Raw genomic sequence first — 22,748 nt, forward strand, 5'->3', positions numbered from 1 at the left:
GTATGGGATATTGAAGTCTAGGGTCTAATAGGAATAATAATATTCAGGACTTGTCTTTTATTAACATACTCGTTAGCCGTCACTTCACGTCCGAAGGCTACATGCTACCTAGCCCATCATTAACTTTTTATTCACATCATGGCATTCATCAACTCATTACATTACAAACTCTACAAAAGCATCATACTCGTTAACAGTCCCTTTACATCTGAAGGCTAGAAGGCTACATGCTACGTGTCCCATCGTGCATCACGTTTTCCCCAGAATGCATCTCAATCAATCACTTTGTCCCTATAAGTGTGGTGTAACAACAAGACAAATGATTGGCTGGTAGTGATGCGTGATCCATGATGGGATACGTAGCATGTAGCCTACTAGCCTTCAGATGTAAAGTGACTGCCAACGAGTATGATGCTTTAGTAGAGTTTGTAATGTAATGAGACACACAGACAGAAACGTGAAGCTATCTGCTAAATCCAACTATTGCTCACATCTGTGTTTATGAATCACTTATGACATAAAGTTAAATAATTACTTTTTTCGCACAAATTAATTAATGCGTGGGAACAGAATATTATTTTGTGCGAACATGATATTAATTTGTGGGAACAAGATTTAGACCTGTGGGAACGAGATATATTTTAGTTTTTTAATGTCAGGACAGGGGCTCCGTACAAAACAAACAAGTAATCACATTCACTTCTACCGTGAGCCCGGCCCGTCTCGGATCGGTGGTTCGTTTCTCCTGCAGGACACAGTCGTACCTGAACCCACAACCAGGGTCCGGGCGCCGCAGCAGTCCAGGCAGTGCAGCAGAGACCCGGATCTGATGTTGGTGTTGAGGAACGCCGCCGTGCAGCCCACCTTGGCCAGCCCGAACCACACGCACAGGTAATCCGGTTCGTTGTTCATGAGCATGGCGACGCAGTCTCCTCTCTGCAGCCCGACCGAGTCCAGAAAGACGTTCGCCAGCCGGTTGCTGCGCTGCTCCACGTCCCGGTAGGTGTGCGCGGTCCCCTCGTAGATGACGAAAGGCTTGTTGGGCACGCGCTGCGCCTGCTCCACGAACCTGTCCAGGACGGTGCGCACGCTGCGCCTCCACCTGTAGAACTCCAGCCTCGCGCCATACCGGACCACCCGCAGCAGGAAGACCAGGTCCCGCCAGAAGTACGGGAAGCAGAGACGCTGCAGCGCGTGCGCGCAGACCAGACCGGAGACTGCAGCGGACAGCCAGCCCAGAGACAGAGCCATGGTGTCTACGGCGCTGCCGCACTCTTCACTGACTGCACACAAGCACGCACGCGACATCAAAACACGGCTCCACCTGCCAGGTGCACCGGAACACAAGTTCCTTCAAAATAAAAGAGGCTGGGTTGAGATAAAGCATCAAAGGTAGAGTGTGTGTGCTTGTGTGTGTGCGCGCGGGTGTCCGTGTGTGTGTGCGCGTGTGTTTGTGTACGTGCTTGTCTTTGTGTGTGTAGGTGTGTTGGTCTGACTGAAACCAGGAGCTTTGAACTGAACAAATTCTGAGTTTTATGACCCATTCCGGGTCTTTGGTTGAAACCTTGATTTCATGTTTTACTTCGAAGCCCATCGAGACGACTGTTGTTGTGATTTTGGGCTATACAAATAAAATTGAATTGAATTGAATTGAATTGAAACCTGCAAGTGTTTCCAGCCACACTGAACCCGATCTGTGTGACCTCAGTGACCTCAGAAGCAAAGAAAGCACAGTCGGGGAAGGTAAGAACTTGGAAGGAGGCCTTTAACGTAAAGCTGTCAGTCGGTTACATGTGCAAAATATCTTGATGGGATCAATGGTCGGATTAAAATCCAACTGTCTACATGGGATCAGAAAAACTTTTTCCGATCAGAACAGATGTTCACATGGTCACAATTTCGGTGGGACTAAATTATTTGGGCGCAGTAGTGTTGAAAATACCGGAAAATACAAACTGAGTTGCCATAAACATTCATGCAGCAGCTCCGTGATATTGGAGATGATCTTCTAAACGTGTTTTTATTAATGTTACGGTTATTATGAAGTGCCTGTTCGCTCATCATTTTATTGTTAATCCGTGTGGTCAGTGTTTTTTTTATTGTGGAAGAACGGAGCTCCCAGGAGTGGACTAACATGCGCTAGCAACATTAGGCAAGCCTTGATGTTTGATAAAATCCATGCGGGATACGCCGCAATCTGCATCTTGGCTGCAAATATGTGGAATAACATCAGCCTTTATTTTGTCGGGACACGACTGGAAACACAAATCCACGTGAATGTTGAACGGTTTCTAAGGACTGAGCCACATTTCTGCTTTGAACAGCTCACACACCGCCCCAAAGCCGCTGTGTGAGCTGACAGTCCGAGCTCTACTCGGACACACGGTTCTCCTGCGTCCGGCAGCCGCCAACCCAGAGCGGCGGGACGGGTCACAGTCTGAATTCTTCCACACATAACAAAACGCACACGTAACAAAGCATCCTCCCCTCCCCTCAAACAGAAAGTTATTAATCCAGCAGAATACGTCCCCGTATGACTTCTGATGTGTGGACAGAGGACAATGGGCCATTGAGGTGTTGAAGGGAAAGCGAACCACTGCTCCGGTGCTGGGCTACTCAGATTTCTCCCTTCCCTTCATAGTGGAGTTGGACAGTGGCAATTTTTCCAATGGGCAATGTGGGCTGTGGCCCAGGGCGCAATCTTGTAGGGGCCCAGAAGCGCCCAAAAAACAAGAACAAACATTGACAGTTTTTTCCCCTGGTGTTTTTCTAGACATTCTAGACCCACCCATTTCCACGTAAAGTTAAGGAAATTTGCACTAGGATGCTCCTACGATTATGCCAACTTGCTGCTGTGATGGCAATGGGGAAGGGGCGCACCGTCCAGTGTTTCGCCCAGTGTGCCAAACTAGCCAGGGCCACCTCTGGAATGAATGCCAGTTTTGCAGGTCTTGGGGCTCTGCTTTTTCAGGGACAGGAAGGGAACGTGACGATAGCATATGCTAGCAGAGGTCTGAGGCCCACAGAATGAAACCTGTTGACCTATGGCTCCATGGAGTTTCAGTGGGCCATGCCTGAGAGGTTCAGTCAGAAGTGTGTCCATACAAACAACAACCCCCTCAGTCACCTGTCTACAGATAAGCTTCCCAGGACCGGGTCGGGCTGCTCAACCGGCTTCTTTCAACTCTGACATCAAGTACAGGCCTGGTCGCAGCAGCAGCAGGAATGCAGATGCGCTGCCAACACTCTAACGTGTTTGGATCTTTTGGTTCCAGGTTGCTCCTTTCCTTCAGCTCTACAGTCAGAGTCGCTCAAAGTCAGTCAGAGCTGCTCAGGCTCCAGCTGGGTCATTCCCCTCAAACCGATCCAACCATTAGAGTAAATTAAACAGTCTGCCTTGAAATTGTTCTGAAACAAGACATTTAGATTTTTGCATTGCTTCAAATTTGACAATTTTATTGTTGCATATTCTAAACTGAAACTTTTTTACTGCAGCAGGTTAATTCTTGTCATATGTAATGAGATATTTGGTGAATATTCATCATTCTTATCAATAGAGCAGAACTCCAGACCTGTGTGAGGCAGTACCCTCCCTAATTCAATGCCGTCTGCTAAGAATGCTCAAACCAAGAAGAAGTAGTTCCCAACCACCGGGAAACTCAGAGAAATGATCTACACAGTGGAAAATACTGTAAAAACGGGCCCCAAAGAAATGGTTCAAAACGTTTGACCCAGGTTTTCTTTAAATAAGGAAAAAAATCTGACTCCTCAAGACATGTTTCAAGATTATTTTGCTTTGAAACCAGTTTCTTGATAAGATTATTTGTCTCGTAAGACAGAAAATGAGACTTTTCACTTTCTTAAGATTCTGTTTTTGCAGTACAGCTATTTTAATATCTCTGCAATGGATGGAGGATGTGTATGTAACTGTCTGCAAGAAGAGGTAAAAGTATTGAGAAAGGGACAATGATGGATAGATGCAATGCTGCTGGAAGGAGGAGGAGGTTGTTGGGAAGATGGGATCGATAGACCTGAGTGGAGGACGCCGTCATGACCCGACTTACAATCTTCTTTGAAAACGTGGATAGTAAATGTGAATTTAGCTAAATGAGACTATAGAACATTGATTAATGCAGGAACCAGACTGATCAAAGAGTTCAGAAAAAACCTAGAAGCAGGGAAATAAAATGCGGGATGATTGACATATTGAGGAATGAGCGTCCAGACTGATTTCTTTTGTTTTTGGAAAATCTATGGAAGTGATTCTGTAGCATAATTCAAAATAAAAGTCAAAACCAGAAACTTTTTTTTTCTTCTAAATGAAGCTGCATTTTTTGACTAAAAATTAAAATGAAAAATCAATCCTTCAAATTGCTTTTTCATTTTATACTTAAAAACCGCTTATTCTGTGTCATATTTAAAAGGAAAATGCAAAGAGGGGATTGCATTTTATTTTCACACCCAAGGTGCGAAAACCACCCTGCAGCTTCGTGCTGATTTAGCTGTTGAAGGACAGCTGGAGTCCCATCAACAGCTAAACCAGATTTCACCATGATAAAAGTTTGCTGGTTGGACCAACACACACTCAGCGCGAAGCTGCAGGAGACTATCTTCTAAATGTGCTTTATTACTGTCATGATAATTATTAAGGGCCTGCTCGCCCATATGTTTTTAAATCTGTGCGGTCAGTGCTTTTTTCTTCCCTGACGGACCTGAAAAACGGGTTAGCATTAGGCTAATATGTGCTTAAAACATTAGGCATGGATGTACTTAAAACTGCGGGCAATGAGCATGTTGGATGTAAATACTGTATGTGGGAAGAACATGTTCTTCCACTTTCGGCTTCTCCCATCAGGGGTCGCCACAGCGAACGAGTCGCATGGTAGATTTGGCAATGTTTTACGCCGGATGCCCTTCCTGACGCAACCTTCTCAAACCGGGCTTGGAACCGGCAGAGGTAGAGAAGGGAAATATGTGGGAAGAACATCATCCTTTGTTTTATCTGGAAACACAAATTCATATGATGGTTCAGAGTTTCTCAGATCGCAGCAGCACTTCCGCCTTCGGCGATCTGGAGCTTCGGATCGCGGGGCTTTGCGCTCCGCTATGCGGTCCGAAGACAAAGCTTGTCCGGGGGGGAGTTTTGATGAACAGCGGTGCGTCCGAAGGAGGACCGCATAAGGCGCCCTCTCCTCTGCCGCTAACACAAAGCTCCACTGCTCCTAGCATGTCACACGGAGAAAGCACTGACGTCATCGCCCCCCCCCACCCCTCCCCGCTGGAAATGCTTTTTTCGAATTGAATTATGAGGCATTATTCGCAGGGTGGATGTTAAAATGAAAATGCAATACCTTCTTTGCATTTTCGTTTTAATTATGATGCAGAATAAGTGGTTTCTAAGAAGAAATGAAAAAGCATTTTGAAGTTTTAATTTTTTCATTTTAATTTTGAGTCATTTGATGCAGTTACATTTTGAAAATGAAAAAGCATTTCTGGTTTGGACTTTTATTTTGAATTATGCTGCAGAATCGCTTCCATATTACAGGAGTTGGAGGCTACAAATAAATATGACGTAGTGCTCAGTCCTCCCTCCATGCCAGCAGGTGGCGCATGCGCGTCCAAAAGTATGTGCAAACCGCCGCCAGACAGAAGAAGAAGAAACCGCCATTGACGGTCTCGCGCTTCACAGCCAGCGGTTAACAGCGATTAACGTCGTTTGATGTTTTCTGCTGCCAAAAGTCTTTACGTCCGCGCGGCGATGTGAGGGAGAGGGGGCGGAGCGATCACGTCAACATGGAGACCAAACGAGTCGAGATCCCGTCGAGCGTCTTGGACGACCTGTGCAGGTGAGCCTCAGTTAGCGCCTCATCCCGAAACATTGCGATACCTCCCGGTCACCTTTACACCCCGCACAGCCGTGACTCTCACCTGCCGCCGTCTGACCGGGAACCGGTGATGTAGAAGCAGGTCACGTTACCAAATGTTACCGTCCCGGTCTGTCCGGCGAAAGACTGCGGTCAGAGTGTGGCTTCAAAGTTTCCCGGTTGTTTTGAGAACGGGATTCTTAAGTTGAACTATTGACATCTACACGATGACGCGTGTTTTTAGGAGGTAGAGTTGTAAACAAAGCAGTATTTAATGAAAAAGGAGTTTTTCTGCTGCTGCTCTCTGTGTTCAGACCCTCCTGCTCTTCTGTTCATTTCTAAACACGACTTTACAAACAGCCACATGAACAATGGCTGCTAGTTCGAGTTCTGGTTCCAATCCATCAGCGTGAGTCCAGCCTTAAGCTGAAGAAAGGACAAACGGACCTCAGACTTTAGAACCGGGACCAAACTTTTGGTTCCTTGTTATCAGAAAAGCCCCAAAGCGGTGGCAGCTGGCAGCCGGTTCGGTGCTCAGCCTTTGGCAACTTCAGACTTACCAACACATGGCTGTGGTGGAGAGGTCTTCCCATTCATTCATGACACTACTGACAGGAATTTCTGAACTCCAAAATGTTCTTTTCTTCTATGTCAACACCATGAAAGATGAAAACACATCCGTATCAAACACGTGTTCTTCATAAAAACATGTAAAGTCATGAAACTCAGCCAAACATGAAGAAAACCGTGAATTCTTCCAATGAAGCGGCTGAATGCTGCCATGGAGAATCTACTGGGTGTGTCTGTGTGGAGGCGTGGCCCTGACCGGGTTACCTGGTTAGGTCCTCAACCAAACCAGCAGATGCTGAGGTTGTAGAGCACAGACAGAAAGAATCGACACTGGAAACAGACGTGTGGAGCACAACACAACCGTTTTTACAACAACTGTCTGAGATTGGGGGGTGGGGGGTGTCAGTGATCTGTCGGTTGAACTGAAGAAAATTCAATAATGGGACTGGAGGATGGCTGCACGGTGGTACAGTGGTTAACGCTCACAGCAAGGAGGTCCCTGGTTCAAGTCCCGGATGGGGACCTGGACCAGAGCACCAATGGAGGGGCTTTCTGTGTGGAGTTGGCATGTTCTCCACGTGCACGCGTGTGTTTTCTCCGGCTTCCTCCCACCGTCCACAAACATGCTTCATAGGTTCATTGGTTAATCTAAATTGCCCCTAGGTATGCATGTGAGTGTGCATGGGTTTGCGGTTGTGGCCCTGAGGCAGACTGGTGACCTGTCCACGACGTCCCCCGCCTTCACCCGTAAGTGGCCAGGATAGGCTCCAGCAGTCCCGTGACCCCGAAAGGGAAAAACGGTTAAGAAAATGAACGAATGAATGATTGGAGAATGTTAATTATTACGGAGACCTTATGTACCAGCGACTCATCAAGCGTGTGGTGGATGTTCCTTCTGTTAGCCCACATTATCAGAGAGGGGAGCTTTTCTTTATGAATAATAATACATGCTGTCATCTTTGTTTGGGCTCACATTGACCTTAAGTGCACAACCAACACAATGGGCCTTACTGTTATTAGCTGGACATTTGGGAATTATTCCAATCACAACAAATGTTATTGATCATGTAATATGGGATGTTTTTGCCTATTGTGCAGTAGAGACTACTCTGGTTTTGATCTGGTCTTTATAAAATAAAGTGAAGTAGATCAAATTCAGTACTTCATTCTAGGAAAGAGCTGCTAAAGAGGCTGAAATAGTTATCATCAAAGTCTTTCTAATGACAGCATCCACAAACCCCATGCCTCCAATCATGGCACAGTATGTCAAGTATATATGAATAGGTAAACCTGTAACATCTCTTCTTCTCTGCAGCCGGTTCATACTTCACATTCCAAGCGAAGAGCGGGACAATGCTATCCGGGTCTGCTTCCAGATCGAGTTGGCCCATTGGTTCTACTTGGACTTCTGCTTGCAGAACACACCAGGAGCGCCTCATTGTGGCATCAGAGACTTTGCAAAGGCTGATATCCTTACATCTGCTTCATTGTGGGCGGCAGTGGCTCAGGCAGTCCAATGACCGAAGGGTCGGCGGTTTGAGCCCCGCTCCCCCATCCAGCTGTCGTTGTGTCCTTCGGTGACGCACTTCACCCTCCCTGCCTCCACTGGTGTATGAATGTGCATGAATGTCCTGGTGATGGTCAGAGGGGCCGTAGGCGCCAACTGGCAGCCATGCCTCTGTCAGTCTCCCCCAGGGCAGCTGAGGCTACATTAGTAGTTACCATCACCATTGAACTCTTTGTATTCATGATCCTTTTGAGTTCATGTTTTACTTCAAAGCCCATCGAGACGACTGTTGTTGTTATTTTGGGCTATACAAATAAAATTTAATTGAAGTGAATCACCAAGTATGAATGAATGATGGACACATTGGAAGAAGTTTGAGCACCAAGAAAAAGCACAGATAAACTCTAATCCATTATTATTATTATCATTATTATTATCACATTACATATTTTTTGTGTAGCAATTTACACTTGAATACACACACTGTAGAAATAAGATTTTGTTCCATAGTGTTGGTTTGTCCACCTAAAAAGAAGTCTGTCATCCTGATGGTGGCTTCACTTGACCTGTGATGGATAGAAAATCAAAAAAATTCACTTGAAAGAACTGACAGTTATTTTATTGTGAAAAATCAGTATTTGATCCCACAGGAACCATCAAGGGTTCTGGTTCACACAGACTAGTTAAAGACTCCCAATCAACCTGTCACCTGAGTTGAAGACACCTGTTTCAACTAATCAGCTGTAGAAAAGACACCTGTCCACAGAATTACCTGGCGGGGTTTCCATGACCATGAGAACAGAGAGAAGTTTGAAGACCTTCATTATTCAGAGAGTGACTGGGAGAAGCTGCTGTGGTCCGATCAGACCCTCATCTTTGGCATCAACTCAACCCGTTGGGTTTGGAGGAAGAGAAATGACCCCAAGAACACCATCCCCACTGTCAGGCATGGAGGTGGAAACATTATGGTTTGGAGTGTTGTTCTGCACATGGCTGCTTCATGGTGTGGATGGGAGCATGGGCGGAGCCATGCACCGTCAATTCCTGGCAGAACCTCTTTAAAATGGGTGGACGGGTCCCCCAACAGGATCATGACCCAAAACAAACAAGACAACCAAGGAACGTCTGAAGAAGCAGCAGGTGGGGGTCATGGAGCGGTCCCGCCGGCCTCTGGCCCCCAGTCCTCTAGAACAGTGTTTTTCAACCTTTTTTGAGCCACGGCACACTTTAACCCTGAAAAAAATCCCGCGGCACACCAGCATCCAAAAAAAAAAAATAGCAGAAATTCATGGTCTGTATTGATCGACAGCGCCCCCCCCCCCCCCCCCCCCCCCCGCAATCTCACGTGAATTTTTGTGATAATTGTGGCAGAAAAAGCAGGAAGTTGCGGCTGTTTTTTTTCTAAGAGATGAACCAACAGCTAAAGCTCGTCTTTAGCTGGTATATTTGTTAGAACTGAGCGACTTTATCAGCAGAATTAAGAACAAGGAAGTGAATACTTTAAGCACTTCTGATTGGTCAGACTGATGACATGTGATTAAGCCTTCAAGAATGATTGGCGGAGACAGTTAAAGGGACGGGACTTTTCCTTACACAGTTATAGTTGCAGCTAAATCGCGGTACCGTGATTTTTATCAAAATGTCTTTAATAGAATTAAATAAACACAAAGAAAAAGTAATTTTAAGATCTTTTATATTCATAACTACTCAGTGTTTTATCAGGGCCTGTTTGGATGAACACAGAGCTGAAATCCTGGAGATGGAAAATGTTTTTAGATCAGTTAATGAGGATAATTTCTCCACGGCGCACTTGACCATCTCCCACGGCACACTAGTGTGGCGCGGCACACTGGTTGAAAAACACTGGTCTAGAAAACCTCTGGAGAGCTGAAGTTGACGGTTGCTAAGCAACAGCCATCAAATCTAAATCAGAAATCATTTCCAAAGAGGAGTGGAGCAGAATTCCTCCTGATCTGATCACCAACGATCACCAACCTCTGAGCTGCTGAGGGTTCAGCCACAAAGTCCTACGTCTTTCTGACTAGAGGTTCACAGACTTATTTTCCTCAATGACATGGATACATTCTATGAAGTGAATTGCTTGATTTTGTTTGTTATTTGAACCCACTACTATTAGAATGACAGACTGTCGCTTCCTATTTAAAGTCCCACTCCAGCCATTTTTTCTATGGTAAAATTGTTTCCGGTGGACTTTTCCTTCTGATTATGCAGTTTGTAGCCAAAATCCAAGCTCCTGTGTCTTTTTTAAGATGCATTTCTTGTACATCAGCAGTAGCTCATTAGAAATTCACATCTGAGTTGTAGTTGTTCTGGTAAAACTGATCATTTCTATCAGAAAAAGAATGTTTTTCTTGACAGTCATACTTTTTCATCACTGCCCTTTCTTGTTGCCTCATGGAGAGGAGGTGCAGAAAGTGCTGGAGCAGTGGAAAGAGTACAAGATGGGAGTACCAACGTATGGAGCGATAATTCTGGATGAATCCCTGGAAAATGTAGGTTGATGTTTTTATTTATTTGACCAGGAAGAAAATTCTTACATTAAATACATAAAATGGAATAAAACGCATTAATGAATTCAAAACTACGGTGGCCGACAGGGCTCACACTACATACAAAAGAAACAACAACACAAGAACATAACCGCAGCACAACAGAAATGAGGACTTTTCTTTCCTAACAGTGGAAAAAAAAAACAATTCAGTTTCAAACTATTCGGCACTCCTGAGAGCTACGTGATATTTGGACAAGATTAGGTTGTTTTCTTACTAGATAACGTAATTTCTTACAAATATACGTTTGACTAAAAATATAAATATACCCAGCTCTCCACATAGTGACATCTGCATCTAACGGTCTTTGTGGGTTTTTTTAAATTTACGACTTTTAAGTCATAAATATATGAGACAAAAACTTGTAAATTTACAAGTTTTTATCTCATAAATTTCGACTTAAAATCTAGTAAATTTACGAGAAGAAAGTGCTAAATTAACGAAGAAAAAACACCAAAGCTGTCTATTTATCGGAGCCTAGCTTGAAGATGAAATATGTGGAGCCTTTTGTGAAGCTTTTATCCGGATTATAGATTTAAAAAACAAAGAGATTCTGAACCTTTTGGTGATTCAAAATCCGATTATTTTCAGTGGAGCCGTCTTTCCAGGGTTCGTGTCGGTAAAGCGGAGTTTCATCTGTAAAATAAGGAGCTCAGAGACACGTTTTGGTGTAGAGGACCGCTGCAGCCTTTATTCTCCTTTTCATTCACACAACCTGAAGTTCATTTGTCTCATTACGTCATGAACCTGTCATCTGAACACCAATGCAGAAGGTAAACTGTTATATACGCCCCCTCCTCCAGGAAAAACATCCTGTTTCTACATAAAACACAGATGAAAATAGTCTGTTATATTAGTAGGAGAATGTTGAAAATGCTAGAAGGTGCTCCTCGTCAGAATGAAGCGTCACACAGACGTAGAGATCTGGTCTTTGGAGGAAGAAAGAATTGAAGTGGACATCTGCAGGGACACCAACGTCTTCATCAATGGCTGCAGAGATCCTGCAAACCAACCATCAATAGATAAAACATTAATAAATCATAAATCAAAGAAATGAGATTCCAAACATTTGGAACGTTATCAATAAACATTCAACTCACCTGTTCCATTGAGTTTAGTGGGTCTGCTCTGCTGCTGTGTGGCGTTCACTTGCTGCTCTGTAAAATCACCTCCACTTTAATCTCGTAAAATTACGAGTTTTTTCTTGTAAATTCACGGTTTAAAGTCTTGTAATTTTACTTTTCTTTTGGTGGCCCTAAAACTCCGTCAAACTGAATAGTTTGAAACTGGATTGTTTTTTTTCCCGCCGGTAGGAAAAACAAAGTCCTCATTTCCGTTGTGCTGTGGTTTATGCTAATGCTGGGGTTATGTTGTTGTGTTGTGGGTACTTTCGTTGTGCTTCGGGTAATGCAGATGTGGTTTTTCTTTTGTATGTGGTGTGAGCCCTGTCGACCACCGTACCAAATAGCTACAGGTGAGTGATTTAATATCCAGCTCCTTCATAATAACATCAAATTGCAGCAAAGTTCGGAGCTTAGGAAGTTGAATTGCTTTTTGCAGAAAGCTCTAGTCTGCAGGTGCCTTAAACCATTTTTCTGATCGAACACTCGGGACTGACAGCGGGTAGACGGCCTGAGTCCCTTATATTTGTGCTAGTGTGTAACCCTACCAACCGGTAAGGCGGGCCAACCAACTCGCCAATACCATCCACAGTCATGAGTTCATGAGATGCAGTTTATGAAACGCACAGAGGCATGAAAAACCGAGTCCAATGTGCGCCGAGCCTCGACAGTAGCATGTGTGTCTAAAACATATGCTTAATCTAAGCATTTTAAAATATAGAAATCACTTCTTTGTGTCATCATACAGTATTTCAATGAAACACCAGCAGGTTTCTAACCCGTCTAAAATTAAATCTGAATGACAGTAGCTGTTAAATGAGCTCTGATGAAGTAGCTGGTTGATGATGATGCTGGTTTTTTCTTCTTCAGGGTCCTTTTTTTTTTAAACAAAGTTTTCTGCCTTGTATTAAAAATTCAGACCAAGTCCTTTCTTAGCAGATCAGCATCAGCTGCTTCCCGAACAGTAAACTGACTTTATGGCACGTTGTGTGTGATGTCCAACACAGGAACACAATGGACACTTCAGGGGGCACTTTCTATTTTGTGCCATTTTCTAAGTTCCTGGACCTTCCCGGGTTGGGTGGGTGATGGGCTGGAGTGTGGGGCGGGTCTCCCTTGTGGGGTCCTTGTTCATGATGAGGTGGGGGGGTTTTCAGAACTCCTGGGGGGTGTTGTGCTGCTCATTTGAGGCTGGAGGGGCACCTCGGTGAGTGGAGGCGGGAGGGCTGTTTTCTGGCTTTGTCTTCACCAAAACAAACGTTGCTGCCAGCTGAAATGTTATGAAGCATGTGGTTCCTGTCCTCCTCGCCTCCACAGGTCCTGCTCGTTCAGGGATACCTGGCAAAGTCTGGATGGGGATTTCCAAAGGGAAAGGTCAACGAGGGCGAAGCTCCCCATGACTGTGCCGTTCGTGAAGTAACGGACAATCTTCCATTCAATTCCATTTTATTTCTATACTCAGTACTAATGACCGTTGTACTCTTCAGGTTTTGGAAGAGACGGGTTTTGACATAAAAAAACGTATTTGCAAAGACGTTTACATTGAACAGAAAATTACAGACCAGTTGGTTCGGCTTTATATTATACCAGGAGTGTCGAAGGATACAAAGTTCAACCCCAAAACAAGAAAAGAAATCAGGGTATGTAAGACCTTACAGTATTATGACGTACTGCGTGTTTCATGACGTACTTTTACTTCTCATGCAGAATATTGAATGGTTTTCTATCGAGAAGCTGCCTTCTCACCGGAATGATATGACCCCAAAGTCTAAACTTGGACTTGCCCCTAACAGGTTTTTCATGGCAATCCCATTTATCAGGTATGTGTATACTCACTTTGTTCATGTATAGAATTATTCATCTCTTGTTTGATTGGAACTTATACACAAGTATTGTAAGTGGCATGAATTTGATTTTAGCCTCTTGGCTGCAGCAATAATTTATCTTCTGACAGTTTGATTATGTTAAATTCATAAAGCATCAGTAAATTAGATTTACTTCTCTGTAAGGTAAAATTACCGTGCAAGACTTCTGTGCACTTTGTGCTAATGTGTGCATGTTGGGTGTTATTCTGCGTTATGGTGGATCCCTCTTTGGTACCGATGTGACGGTTGTCTGTCCCACCTTGACAGACCACTGCGGGACTGGATCAGCAAAAGTGAGGGTGAGATGACGGAGGGGGACGAAGATGTGGTTAGTAACCGAAACCTCCACTGCAAACCGTCGGAGAGCCTTCGGTAAGTAAAGCTCTTCTGCTGTTTTATTCTTTAGATTTTTGTTTAAGCCAACTGTTGTCCTTTGCTCTTAAACTTCAGTTTTAGTGACTAAAGTTTAAGTCAATGTACATATACTGCAGAATACATACACAATACATACACTACCCAAACATTAGCTACACTTGTTGGGATTTGGACATTTCTTTTGTTTTACTTTTATTAGGATTATTTAATGAAAACAGCAATAATTGAAAAAAAAAACGATTAATTTTTCCAATTACAGTTAAGGTACAGATATCTTCTTTTAACCTTGAGCAAAACCTCTACATTGGCTGCTAGCTTTTGGATTGACAGTTGCTGTTGTTTGGTTGACACCGTACTCCGTACTACTGTAAAACTATATAATAATAATAATAAATTAGTGCAGCACTAGGTACTGCCCTGGCTTTTTAAAGCAATTCGAATATGACGTCATTGATTTCACAAAGTAAACATTTATTTGACATGAGTGTTTTGTTACAGCTATTCATGAATCCACTGAGTTCTGAAGATGAAAATGTTGGTGATTTATTAAAAAATACATTAAAATATGTATTTTTGGCGCAGTGGTTAGCACTCTTGCCTCTCAGCAAGAAGGCCCCGGTTCAAGTCCCAGCTGGGGGACCTGAACCAGAACATCAATGGGAGACCTTTCTGTGTGGAGTTAGCATGTTCTCCCCGTGTATGTGTGGGTTTTCTCCGGGGTCTCCGGTTTCCTCCCACCGTCCAAAAACATGCTTCATAGGTCAATCGGTTAATCTAAATTGTCTCTAGGTGTGCATGTGATTGTGAATGGGTGTGTGATTGTGGCCCTGAGACAGACTGGTGACCTGTCCAGGATGTCCCCTGCCTTCACCCACAAGTGGTCAGGATAGGCTCCAGCAGCCCCATGACCCCGAAAGCGATAAAACGGTAGAAAATGAATGAATGAATGATGAATACATTAAAATACATGTTTTTGCACAAATTGTTCAAACGCAATGCATTGTGGTCTAGATTTGGACATCACTGCCAGCAAGGAGATGTCCTCTCAGTGCCTTACCCACCAATTTTAACCGCACCTTTTAGAACACACACCCTTTATGCCCCAACTGTATACACTCCAACGCACACAAACGCATAACACAAGGAAGGAAGGACCTCTCATCTGTCCCTACCCCATCCCTGGCGGGGGGAACATGGCCCTCACAAAACCATATCAGAAAAATATCCTGACTGATCATCTTTTTTTCTTTTTTGTTTCAGGGCAAAATTTCGCCATTCTGCGAGCACAGAAGCCATTGCTGGGGATATCCATCCAAAACAGAAGCAGCAAAAGAATCTGGGATACACGGGCCAATATGAGCTAAATCAGGTGAAAATGCTGTCCAAGCTTAAACTGTTGCTTAGTTGAATGGGTTTATTTTGGGGTCTATCTAAAGTCTGCTTTTAGACATTTATACATGCAAAAATAATGTTATATTTGAAATTAATTTGCTTTTTAGAAATTTGTTTCAACTCTCAATGGCCATTAGGCACACATGTCTACTCCTTAATGCACATTTCTAACCAGCCAATCACATGACAGCAACTCAATAGATTTAAGCAGACATGGTCCAGACCATCTGCTGCAGGTCAAACCAGCATCAGAATGAGGAAGAAAGGTGATTGAAGTGACTTTGAACGTGGTTGTTGGTTCCAGACGGGCTGGTCTGAGGACTTCAGAAACTGCTGATCTACTGGGATTTTCACCCACAACCCTCTCTGGGGTTTACAATTCACACAGACTCACCAACACTGGACCATAGAAGATGGACAAACGTTGTCTGGTCTGATGAGTCTCCATTTCTGCTGCCACATTCAGATGGTAGGGTCAGACTTTGGCCTCAACAACATGAAAGCATGGATCCATCCTGCCTTGTATCAACGGTTCAGGCTGGTGGTGGTGGTGTCATGGTGTGGGGGATATTCTCTTAGTACCAGTTGAGTATGGTTCCAACGCCACAGCCTACCTGAGTATTGTTGCTGACCATGTCCATCCCTTCATGACCACAGTGGACCATCTTGTGATGCTACTTCCAGCAGGATAAGGCTCCATGTCATGAAGCTGGAATCATCTCAGACTGGTCTCTAGAACATGACAATGAGTTCTCTGGACTCAAACAACCTCCAGACAGCTTGGAGCTGGGCAGTGAGGCAGGCAGACGGATAGACGGGCTGAATCAAACAATGGTCTCTGGAGCCAAATTGTCCAAATTGATTAGCTCGAGTCAGTAAGAGGACAATCTGGCACAGAGTGGTTGGAGGAACTGGGCTTTATGGTGTTGTCGGATGAGGAAGTGGCTCCAGCTGAGAAGGGGATGGAGCAAGAGATACATGCAGGAACAGAGTCTGGGATCCCAACATGAGGTCTGGATGCCTTCCTGGGGAAGTGTTCTGGTGATGTCCCATGAGGGAGAAAACTTTCACTGTGACCTTTTGACTATTCTAATTGTAAATACATTTTAAAACCTGCAGATCATAAGCTTTTCTTTGGTCTAAACTCCCCCAACAGCTTAGTTTTGTCTTCAGTGACAGCTGAAGCTGCAGTGCCCTTGTTCTCTACCCTTTGCTTCCAGTTCCACAGAACAACTAAGGGCTGTAGGGACCCCCTGTTCTTACCCGCTATGTTCCCACCAAGCGGTCAACTAAAGGATTGCTTCTAGCTCTGCATGTCCTCATGTTTGTCCAATTGTTCGGTGTCGGTTGAAAATTTATAAAAATAATCCATTTTATCTAAAGTGCCTTTCTTGCCACTCAAGGACACTGTACATGGCTGAAAAAATAAATAAATAAATAAAATCAGCCAACGGTTGGATGAGGAATCATAGAAAAAAAGGCAGATTTAAAGAAGTAGGTTCTGATTCAAAGATGGGCAACGAGTCAATGATGCGGAGGTCCAGGGGGAGAGAGTTCCATAGTTGAGGGGCCGAGTGGCTGAAGGCTCTGCTCCCCATGGTGACCAGTCGGACGGGGGGTACGGAGAGCTTCATTGAAGATATGAGGTGTACATATGAGGAAGATCAGATAGATAAGGCGGGGCAGGTTATGGAGAGATTTGCAGGTGAGGAGAAGAAGTTAAAATATTTTTCTGTATCTGACTGGGAGCCAATGGATCTGCTGAAGGACAGGGTGATTGGATGAAATGGTGGAGTTCTGGAAACAATACGGACGGCTGAATTCTGGACCAGTTGGAGTTTACTGAGAGTTTTTAGTGGTTAACCAAAGAGAAGATCATTTCAGTAATCAAGGCGTGAAGTGACCAGAATATGAACCGACATGGAGGCAGAGTGGACAGGAAGGGAGAGACTAGGACGATTTATACTGCGCAGATGAAAACAGACGGACCGAGTCATGTTGTTGATGTGGGGTTTGATGGAGAGTGATCTATCATGAATGACACCCAGACTCTTTACCTGAGGGGCGGGGCAAACTGAAGCAGAGTCAATGGAGAGTGTGAAGTTTGGAACTTTAGAGAGGGTGGATTTAGAGGCAACAAATAATATTTCTGTTTTATCACTATTTTAGAAAGTTTTAAGTGAACCAGTTTTAAATTTCAACTGGAAGTGAGGGAGGAGGGTGGGAGAGAGGAATTGGGTTTACTGTAGAGATAGAGCTGGGTGTCATCTGCATAACGATTATAGTTAATATTGAATTTATGGAAGATGTTACCAAGTGGAAGAAGGTAAGTGATAAATAAAAGAGGACCAAAGACAGAGCCTTGGGGAACACCGAAAGAGAGCGATGTGGAATGAGAATTGAAAGATTTCACCTGGATGAACTGAGTGAAATAAGAATGGAACCAACGGAGGGGGGTTGAAGTAATGCAGAGAGAGGAAAGTCTATGGAGAGAGCTGAATGTAATCTGGTGTCAAAGGCCGCACTCAGATCAAAGAGGAGAAGAATGGTGATAAGTCCAGAGTCTGTAGCACGGAGAAGGTGATTAGAGATTTTCAGGAGAGAAGTTTCAGTGCTGTGGCTGGGAAGGAAGGCGGATTGAAAGATATCAAAAACACTATTGTGTTCCAAATGCTGAGGAAGTTGAGAGGTGACTATTTTTTAAATAAGGGGCAGATTGGAGATAGGTCAAAGATTAGATTAGATTCTATGATAAGGGAGGAAGTTTCACTAAGATTAGGCATTCGAAAAGTTGGAAATATATGGGGGGTCAGAAAGGATGAAGGGCGGGACAGAGGAGTGAAGGTGAGCTTGTATAGTTTGATTTTTTTGTGTCAAAGTATGACAGAAAGGAATTCGCAGGTATTGGTGAAGTACTTATGAGGGGGAAGGTTATCGGGGGCCTGAAAGATATTATTCATGATTGAAAAAAGAGTTTTAGGATTGCCTTTGTTGACACAAATCAGTTGAGAGGAAGAATCTGATCTAAGTGATACTAGATCTTTGTACATTATGAGATGGTTTGAAACATTTCTCTGTGCACAGACCGTCCAGTTAGAATTCAATTCAATTCAATTTTATTTGTATAGCCCAAAATCACAACAACAGTCGTCTCGATGGGCTTCGAAGTAAAACATGAACTCAAAAGGATCATGAATACAAAGAGTTCAATAGGAAAATACTAAAATGAACTAACAAACTGACTAAGCTGTACTGGCATCCCTGCCCTTAGACCCCCCTTCTCTGTAAGGAAAAACTCCCAAAAAAACGGATTCTGGAAAAAACGTAGAAACCTCAGGGGTGCCCACATGAAGGAGGGATCCTCCCCCAGGACGGACAGGCGATTTACCAGAACTCTTAGAGAAGAATTAACTTATCTAAATCTACAACTACATATATAAAAGTCCAGCAGACGAGCTTCATCCAGATGGAGTTGTGGGGACAGTCAAAGGCGCGAGTCGAGCCGGAGACAGGAACCACAGCCAGGTGTAGGAGCAGGAGCAGAGACGAGGTACTCGGTCAGGAACAGGAGCACGGATGAGCCAACTGGAGTCTGGAAGCATTCCCACTCCCCAGGAGGGGAAAGGGAAAGAGGGACAATACATGAATCACTGCACCAAACAGAGGCATGGAGAACTAAATGATGAATAATGATCAAGAATAGAGAAGAGAGGAAGGGTAGAAGTAGATGAGAAAAGAGGACAGAACCCCAGAGCACCATAGTTACCCCAGCTTCAGAAGAACTTATTTATTTTATGGATGATTTCTTGTTTCCTGAGGAGGCTCTACTGAAGTGGAAGATGTTTTACTGCCTTTCATCAATTCACTGTTTCTGTTTCAACAGAAAGATGATAAAAAGCCTCAATCTAGAAGACTGCAAGACATTTCTACTGAAGGTGAGTGGAGCACCTGACTCACAGAGGCCGGCTAACTTGAAGTAGTTTCAACGTCACTCTTCTGGTTTAAGTTTGTTGAAGCAAATCCTATGAGCTTGATGCCAGCTAGAGCTGACGAGGACCGGGCAGAAAACATCCGTTGTTTTTTCCTTTTTCCCAGCGTAATTTAACACAGCACACACTATTTAAATGCGCTTTCCAGATTTTGGTTAGCCTGATGCGGGACCACTAAAGGCTGGCATGTTGTTTCACATGCTTAGAAATCAAAGGGTCTTTACAGACTGGTTTTCACGTTGCATGATTACTTTGGAACATTATCTACATTCTGTTATATACTATGTAATGTGCCTGCTATATTTTCAATACATCCGTCCCTCCAGGATCTCTCTAACCTTTTTTGGTGATGGTTGCAGCAGAAAACAGTTGCTGCTGTTTTTCTAAAAGTTGTTGTAACATCTTCCTGTAATAGTTTTGAACTAAAGTGTCTGTAGGTGGACGTACACATCTGTAAGTAGTTGTTTTTTCTCTGTTTATTAAAGTGCAATTTTATGTAACCTTACAAAACTTAAATATTATTGACGATAATCCTTTTTAAAAAAGGATTTATTTTAAATAATGTGTAAATTCATAAATTTGACAATTTTCCACAAAAACAACCTCCATTATATTCATGTTATTCTGTGAAATTGTAACTAGAGGAAAAAAATTAACAAGCTGAGGTTTTATTTTTTTTTTCTTATGTCTGAAGCAAAATGTTACAACAAAAATGGGGGGGGGGGGGTCGGATAAAAACAAATATTTTAGTCCAGTTTTTTGTTTAATGTGCCTGTCGACCACTTAGCCTAAATTCTGTTACTTTTGTTTTGTTATTGCTTATATTTAAACCTTTCCTTATCAACAAATCATTAGATCTTCCATCAAGTGGACTTAGTGTGGCTTTAAAAAAGATGTGGTTAATACTTCAAACATTAAATGAGCTGATATCTCCCCTAAAGACAAAAACACTGGATTTCTGTAAACAAACATTCCTGCAGACTTTGTTTCATGGCTGTTCTATTGTTCTGTCGTGCGTTATAGAGGAACAAAGGCGCTGATGCTGAACAGCCTCGTGTCTCTGAGCTTCAGTGTTTGATGCGTGTCAGGAAGCCAGTTACACCAGTAATTTTCATCGTATCCCACAGACTCGTCGCTACAAGGAAGTGGAAAGGGTACCACGTCTGCTTACTTTGACTGATGAAATGATTGAGCCTCTAAAACTGATGGACGGAGACAGTTTGACAAAACTGTGAGAATTGAAGGGGTTTAAGCAAAATGGTCTGGAAGCCACGTCACTGCGGGAGTTGAGTTTTGTGAAATGTTGCATTGATAACAATCCTGGAGGGTCTGATGTGTCTTTATAGTGAGCGGAGAATACCACACAGCCTATGACACATTTTAGCTCAAGAATTATTAGGGATTCATCGTTATCATTTTTAAAGACTTCACTTGATACATTGTACTAAATAACATTCTGATTCTGGTGGTAACACAATAAATATAAAGTCCTTAACTGTAACTTTAATTAGCAAAGTCTCTGCTGAACCTGGGCGGTTCACACTTTGCAGGTTCTTACATTTTCAAAATAATGTGGTGTTCCTTTAGGAAATAAAAATGTGAGTTTTAATGAAAAATGCAATTCTCTCCAAGAGTAATGTTTCTTCAATACAATTGTTGACATATGAGTCCTTTTTGTGGCTGAGTTTTTTAAGTGAGGTTTAAAGGCTTCAAGCAGTTTTCACATCTTTTTGATGAAGACTATTATAACCAGAAGTATTCATATATCTTTTTGATGAAGACTATGATAACCAGAAGTATTCATATATATCTTTTTGATGAAGACAATTATAACCAGAAGTATTCATATATCTTTTTGATGAAGACTATGATAACCAGAAGTATTCATATATCTTTTTGATGAAGACTATTATAACCAGAAGTATTCATATATAATTTTTTGATGAAGACTCGCATAACCTCTGTCGCTTCTTTTTCCACAGCTGTGGCTCCAGGCCCTTCCAGCTGCCATCTTACAGTTGAAGACAAAGACTTTGCTCTTTCCATGTCGTCAAAGGCTTTTCTGAATTTCAAATTTGACCGAGATGCCATCATGAAGTGTTTTGACTTCTGAACCACATTGTCTGTTTTATCCGGGTTTGCCTTTAAACCTTGCAGTCTGTTGTTGGATATTATGCTCTTTCATAAGCTGCTGCTTCCTTTTACAAGCCAAATCTTCATCATCACTGCTTACTAAACTGTCAGTCTTTTGTAAACAGAGTAAAGATCACTTGATCTGTTGTGCTTTTTCAGATTTCAGCCTTTTGTCTTATAGATAATGAGAGAAACAAAGACTGAGCAATAAGATCTAAATCTGTAAAACCTGATGAATTTGAACTATTTAGCTCTGTAAAGATATGAAACTGCAACAAAGATTGTAAGATTTTTTTTATATTCAGCAACTAAACTGATGCTGAATATATTTTGAAATATTTAGAATTTTGTAGTGGTTTTTAGCTAAACTTTTGCAGCTTTTATTAGGGTTTAATAATTACTGTGGTTGAAAACAATTTCATTTTGAAAAGTAGAACAAAGGCATGTTAATTCATGGTTTAGAAGGAAAAGAGCGACTTGTGTTTGCTTTTCTTCAATCATGTCAGTTGTTCATGGAATAACTGTTTTATCATGGAATAACTGTTTCATACATGTAAAGTTCTGTTCAGTCTTCATCTCATCGTTGGTTTTTCTTCTAGCAGCCAAACTTTCTTTTAATGATTTGTATTTTACGTCAGTAGTTACGATTTAGGACGTTTTAACGTTTTTCTTGGGTTATTGTCTGTTTTCCCCTGTTACTTAGTTTTTGGTCTCATTCTTTTAACAGATGTCCACAGACAGTAAACATGTTTCAAACACTGAATCTTGAGCTATGAGTCGAGGAGAAAACGTCTAATTCTGAAGAACCACTTTGTTTTATATTGGCTAGATTTGCTTCTTCTGCTGTCCAGTTAGCTCACAGTTAACTCATAATTAAATATGTTGTATTGATATTGACATTTTAAGTCTACAGTGCTTCAGGATTCATAATATTTTTTATAAATGAAACAAAAACATTCATCAGATTCATGTGTACAAACTGTTCTGTAAGTGGCTGTTGGAAACAAAATAAATTCTAACCTGTGATAGCTACAAAGTCTTTTTTAATGAAATCCACACATCACAGGTAAACATGGCACGTAGATGTCTCTGCTTGAAGCCTAGCTGTCACTCTTTGGTCACATCACAGCTGAAACCTTCCTCCTGTTGCACACATCTCTTTATTCCTCCGGACTGTTGGCCCAAAGTACTTGAAGCCCTCCACCTTCTGCACCGCAGGTCCCTGTAATGTCACCATTCCACTTGAATGCCCCTCTTTACACACAGATCATCTCAAATACCTTAATTCCTGTCCTTACAGGACAAACCTCCACCTCTACATGTTTGTCCACCTGCTCCATCACAAAATGATTTGTAGAACAA

General features: G+C 42.7%; 1 protein-coding gene across 3 annotated transcripts; it reads left to right on the forward strand.

Annotated features, from left to right (window-relative positions):
* The first annotated feature begins 707 nt into the window (after positions 1-707).
* On the forward strand, positions 708-22,418 carry dcp2 (decapping mRNA 2). Of its 3 annotated transcripts, none has more exons than XM_020701812.2 (10): positions 708-891; positions 7,750-7,901; positions 10,338-10,454; positions 12,950-13,048; positions 13,120-13,272; positions 13,340-13,452; positions 13,765-13,869; positions 15,133-15,241; positions 19,148-19,199; positions 21,236-22,418. In XM_020701812.2, the coding sequence occupies exons 2-10, from the start codon at positions 7,788-7,790 to the stop codon at positions 21,364-21,366; spliced, it is 993 nt and encodes a 330-aa protein (XP_020557471.1). In that variant the 5' UTR covers positions 708-891; positions 7,750-7,787; the 3' UTR covers positions 21,367-22,418. The 3 variants fall into 3 exon arrangements, with proteins under 3 accessions (XP_020557471.1, XP_020557470.1, XP_004086637.1); XM_020701811.2 differs by lacking the exon at positions 708-891 and adding an exon at positions 1,065-1,392 and having other exon boundaries at positions 10,327-10,454; XM_004086589.4 differs by lacking the exon at positions 708-891 and adding an exon at positions 5,615-5,846 and having other exon boundaries at positions 10,327-10,454.
* Positions 22,419-22,748: the final 330 nt, after the last annotated feature.

The sequence above is a fragment of the Oryzias latipes genome, chromosome 24 (genome assembly GCF_002234675.1).
Source record: "Oryzias latipes chromosome 24, ASM223467v1".
NCBI lineage: Eukaryota > Metazoa > Chordata > Actinopteri > Beloniformes > Adrianichthyidae > Oryzias > Oryzias latipes.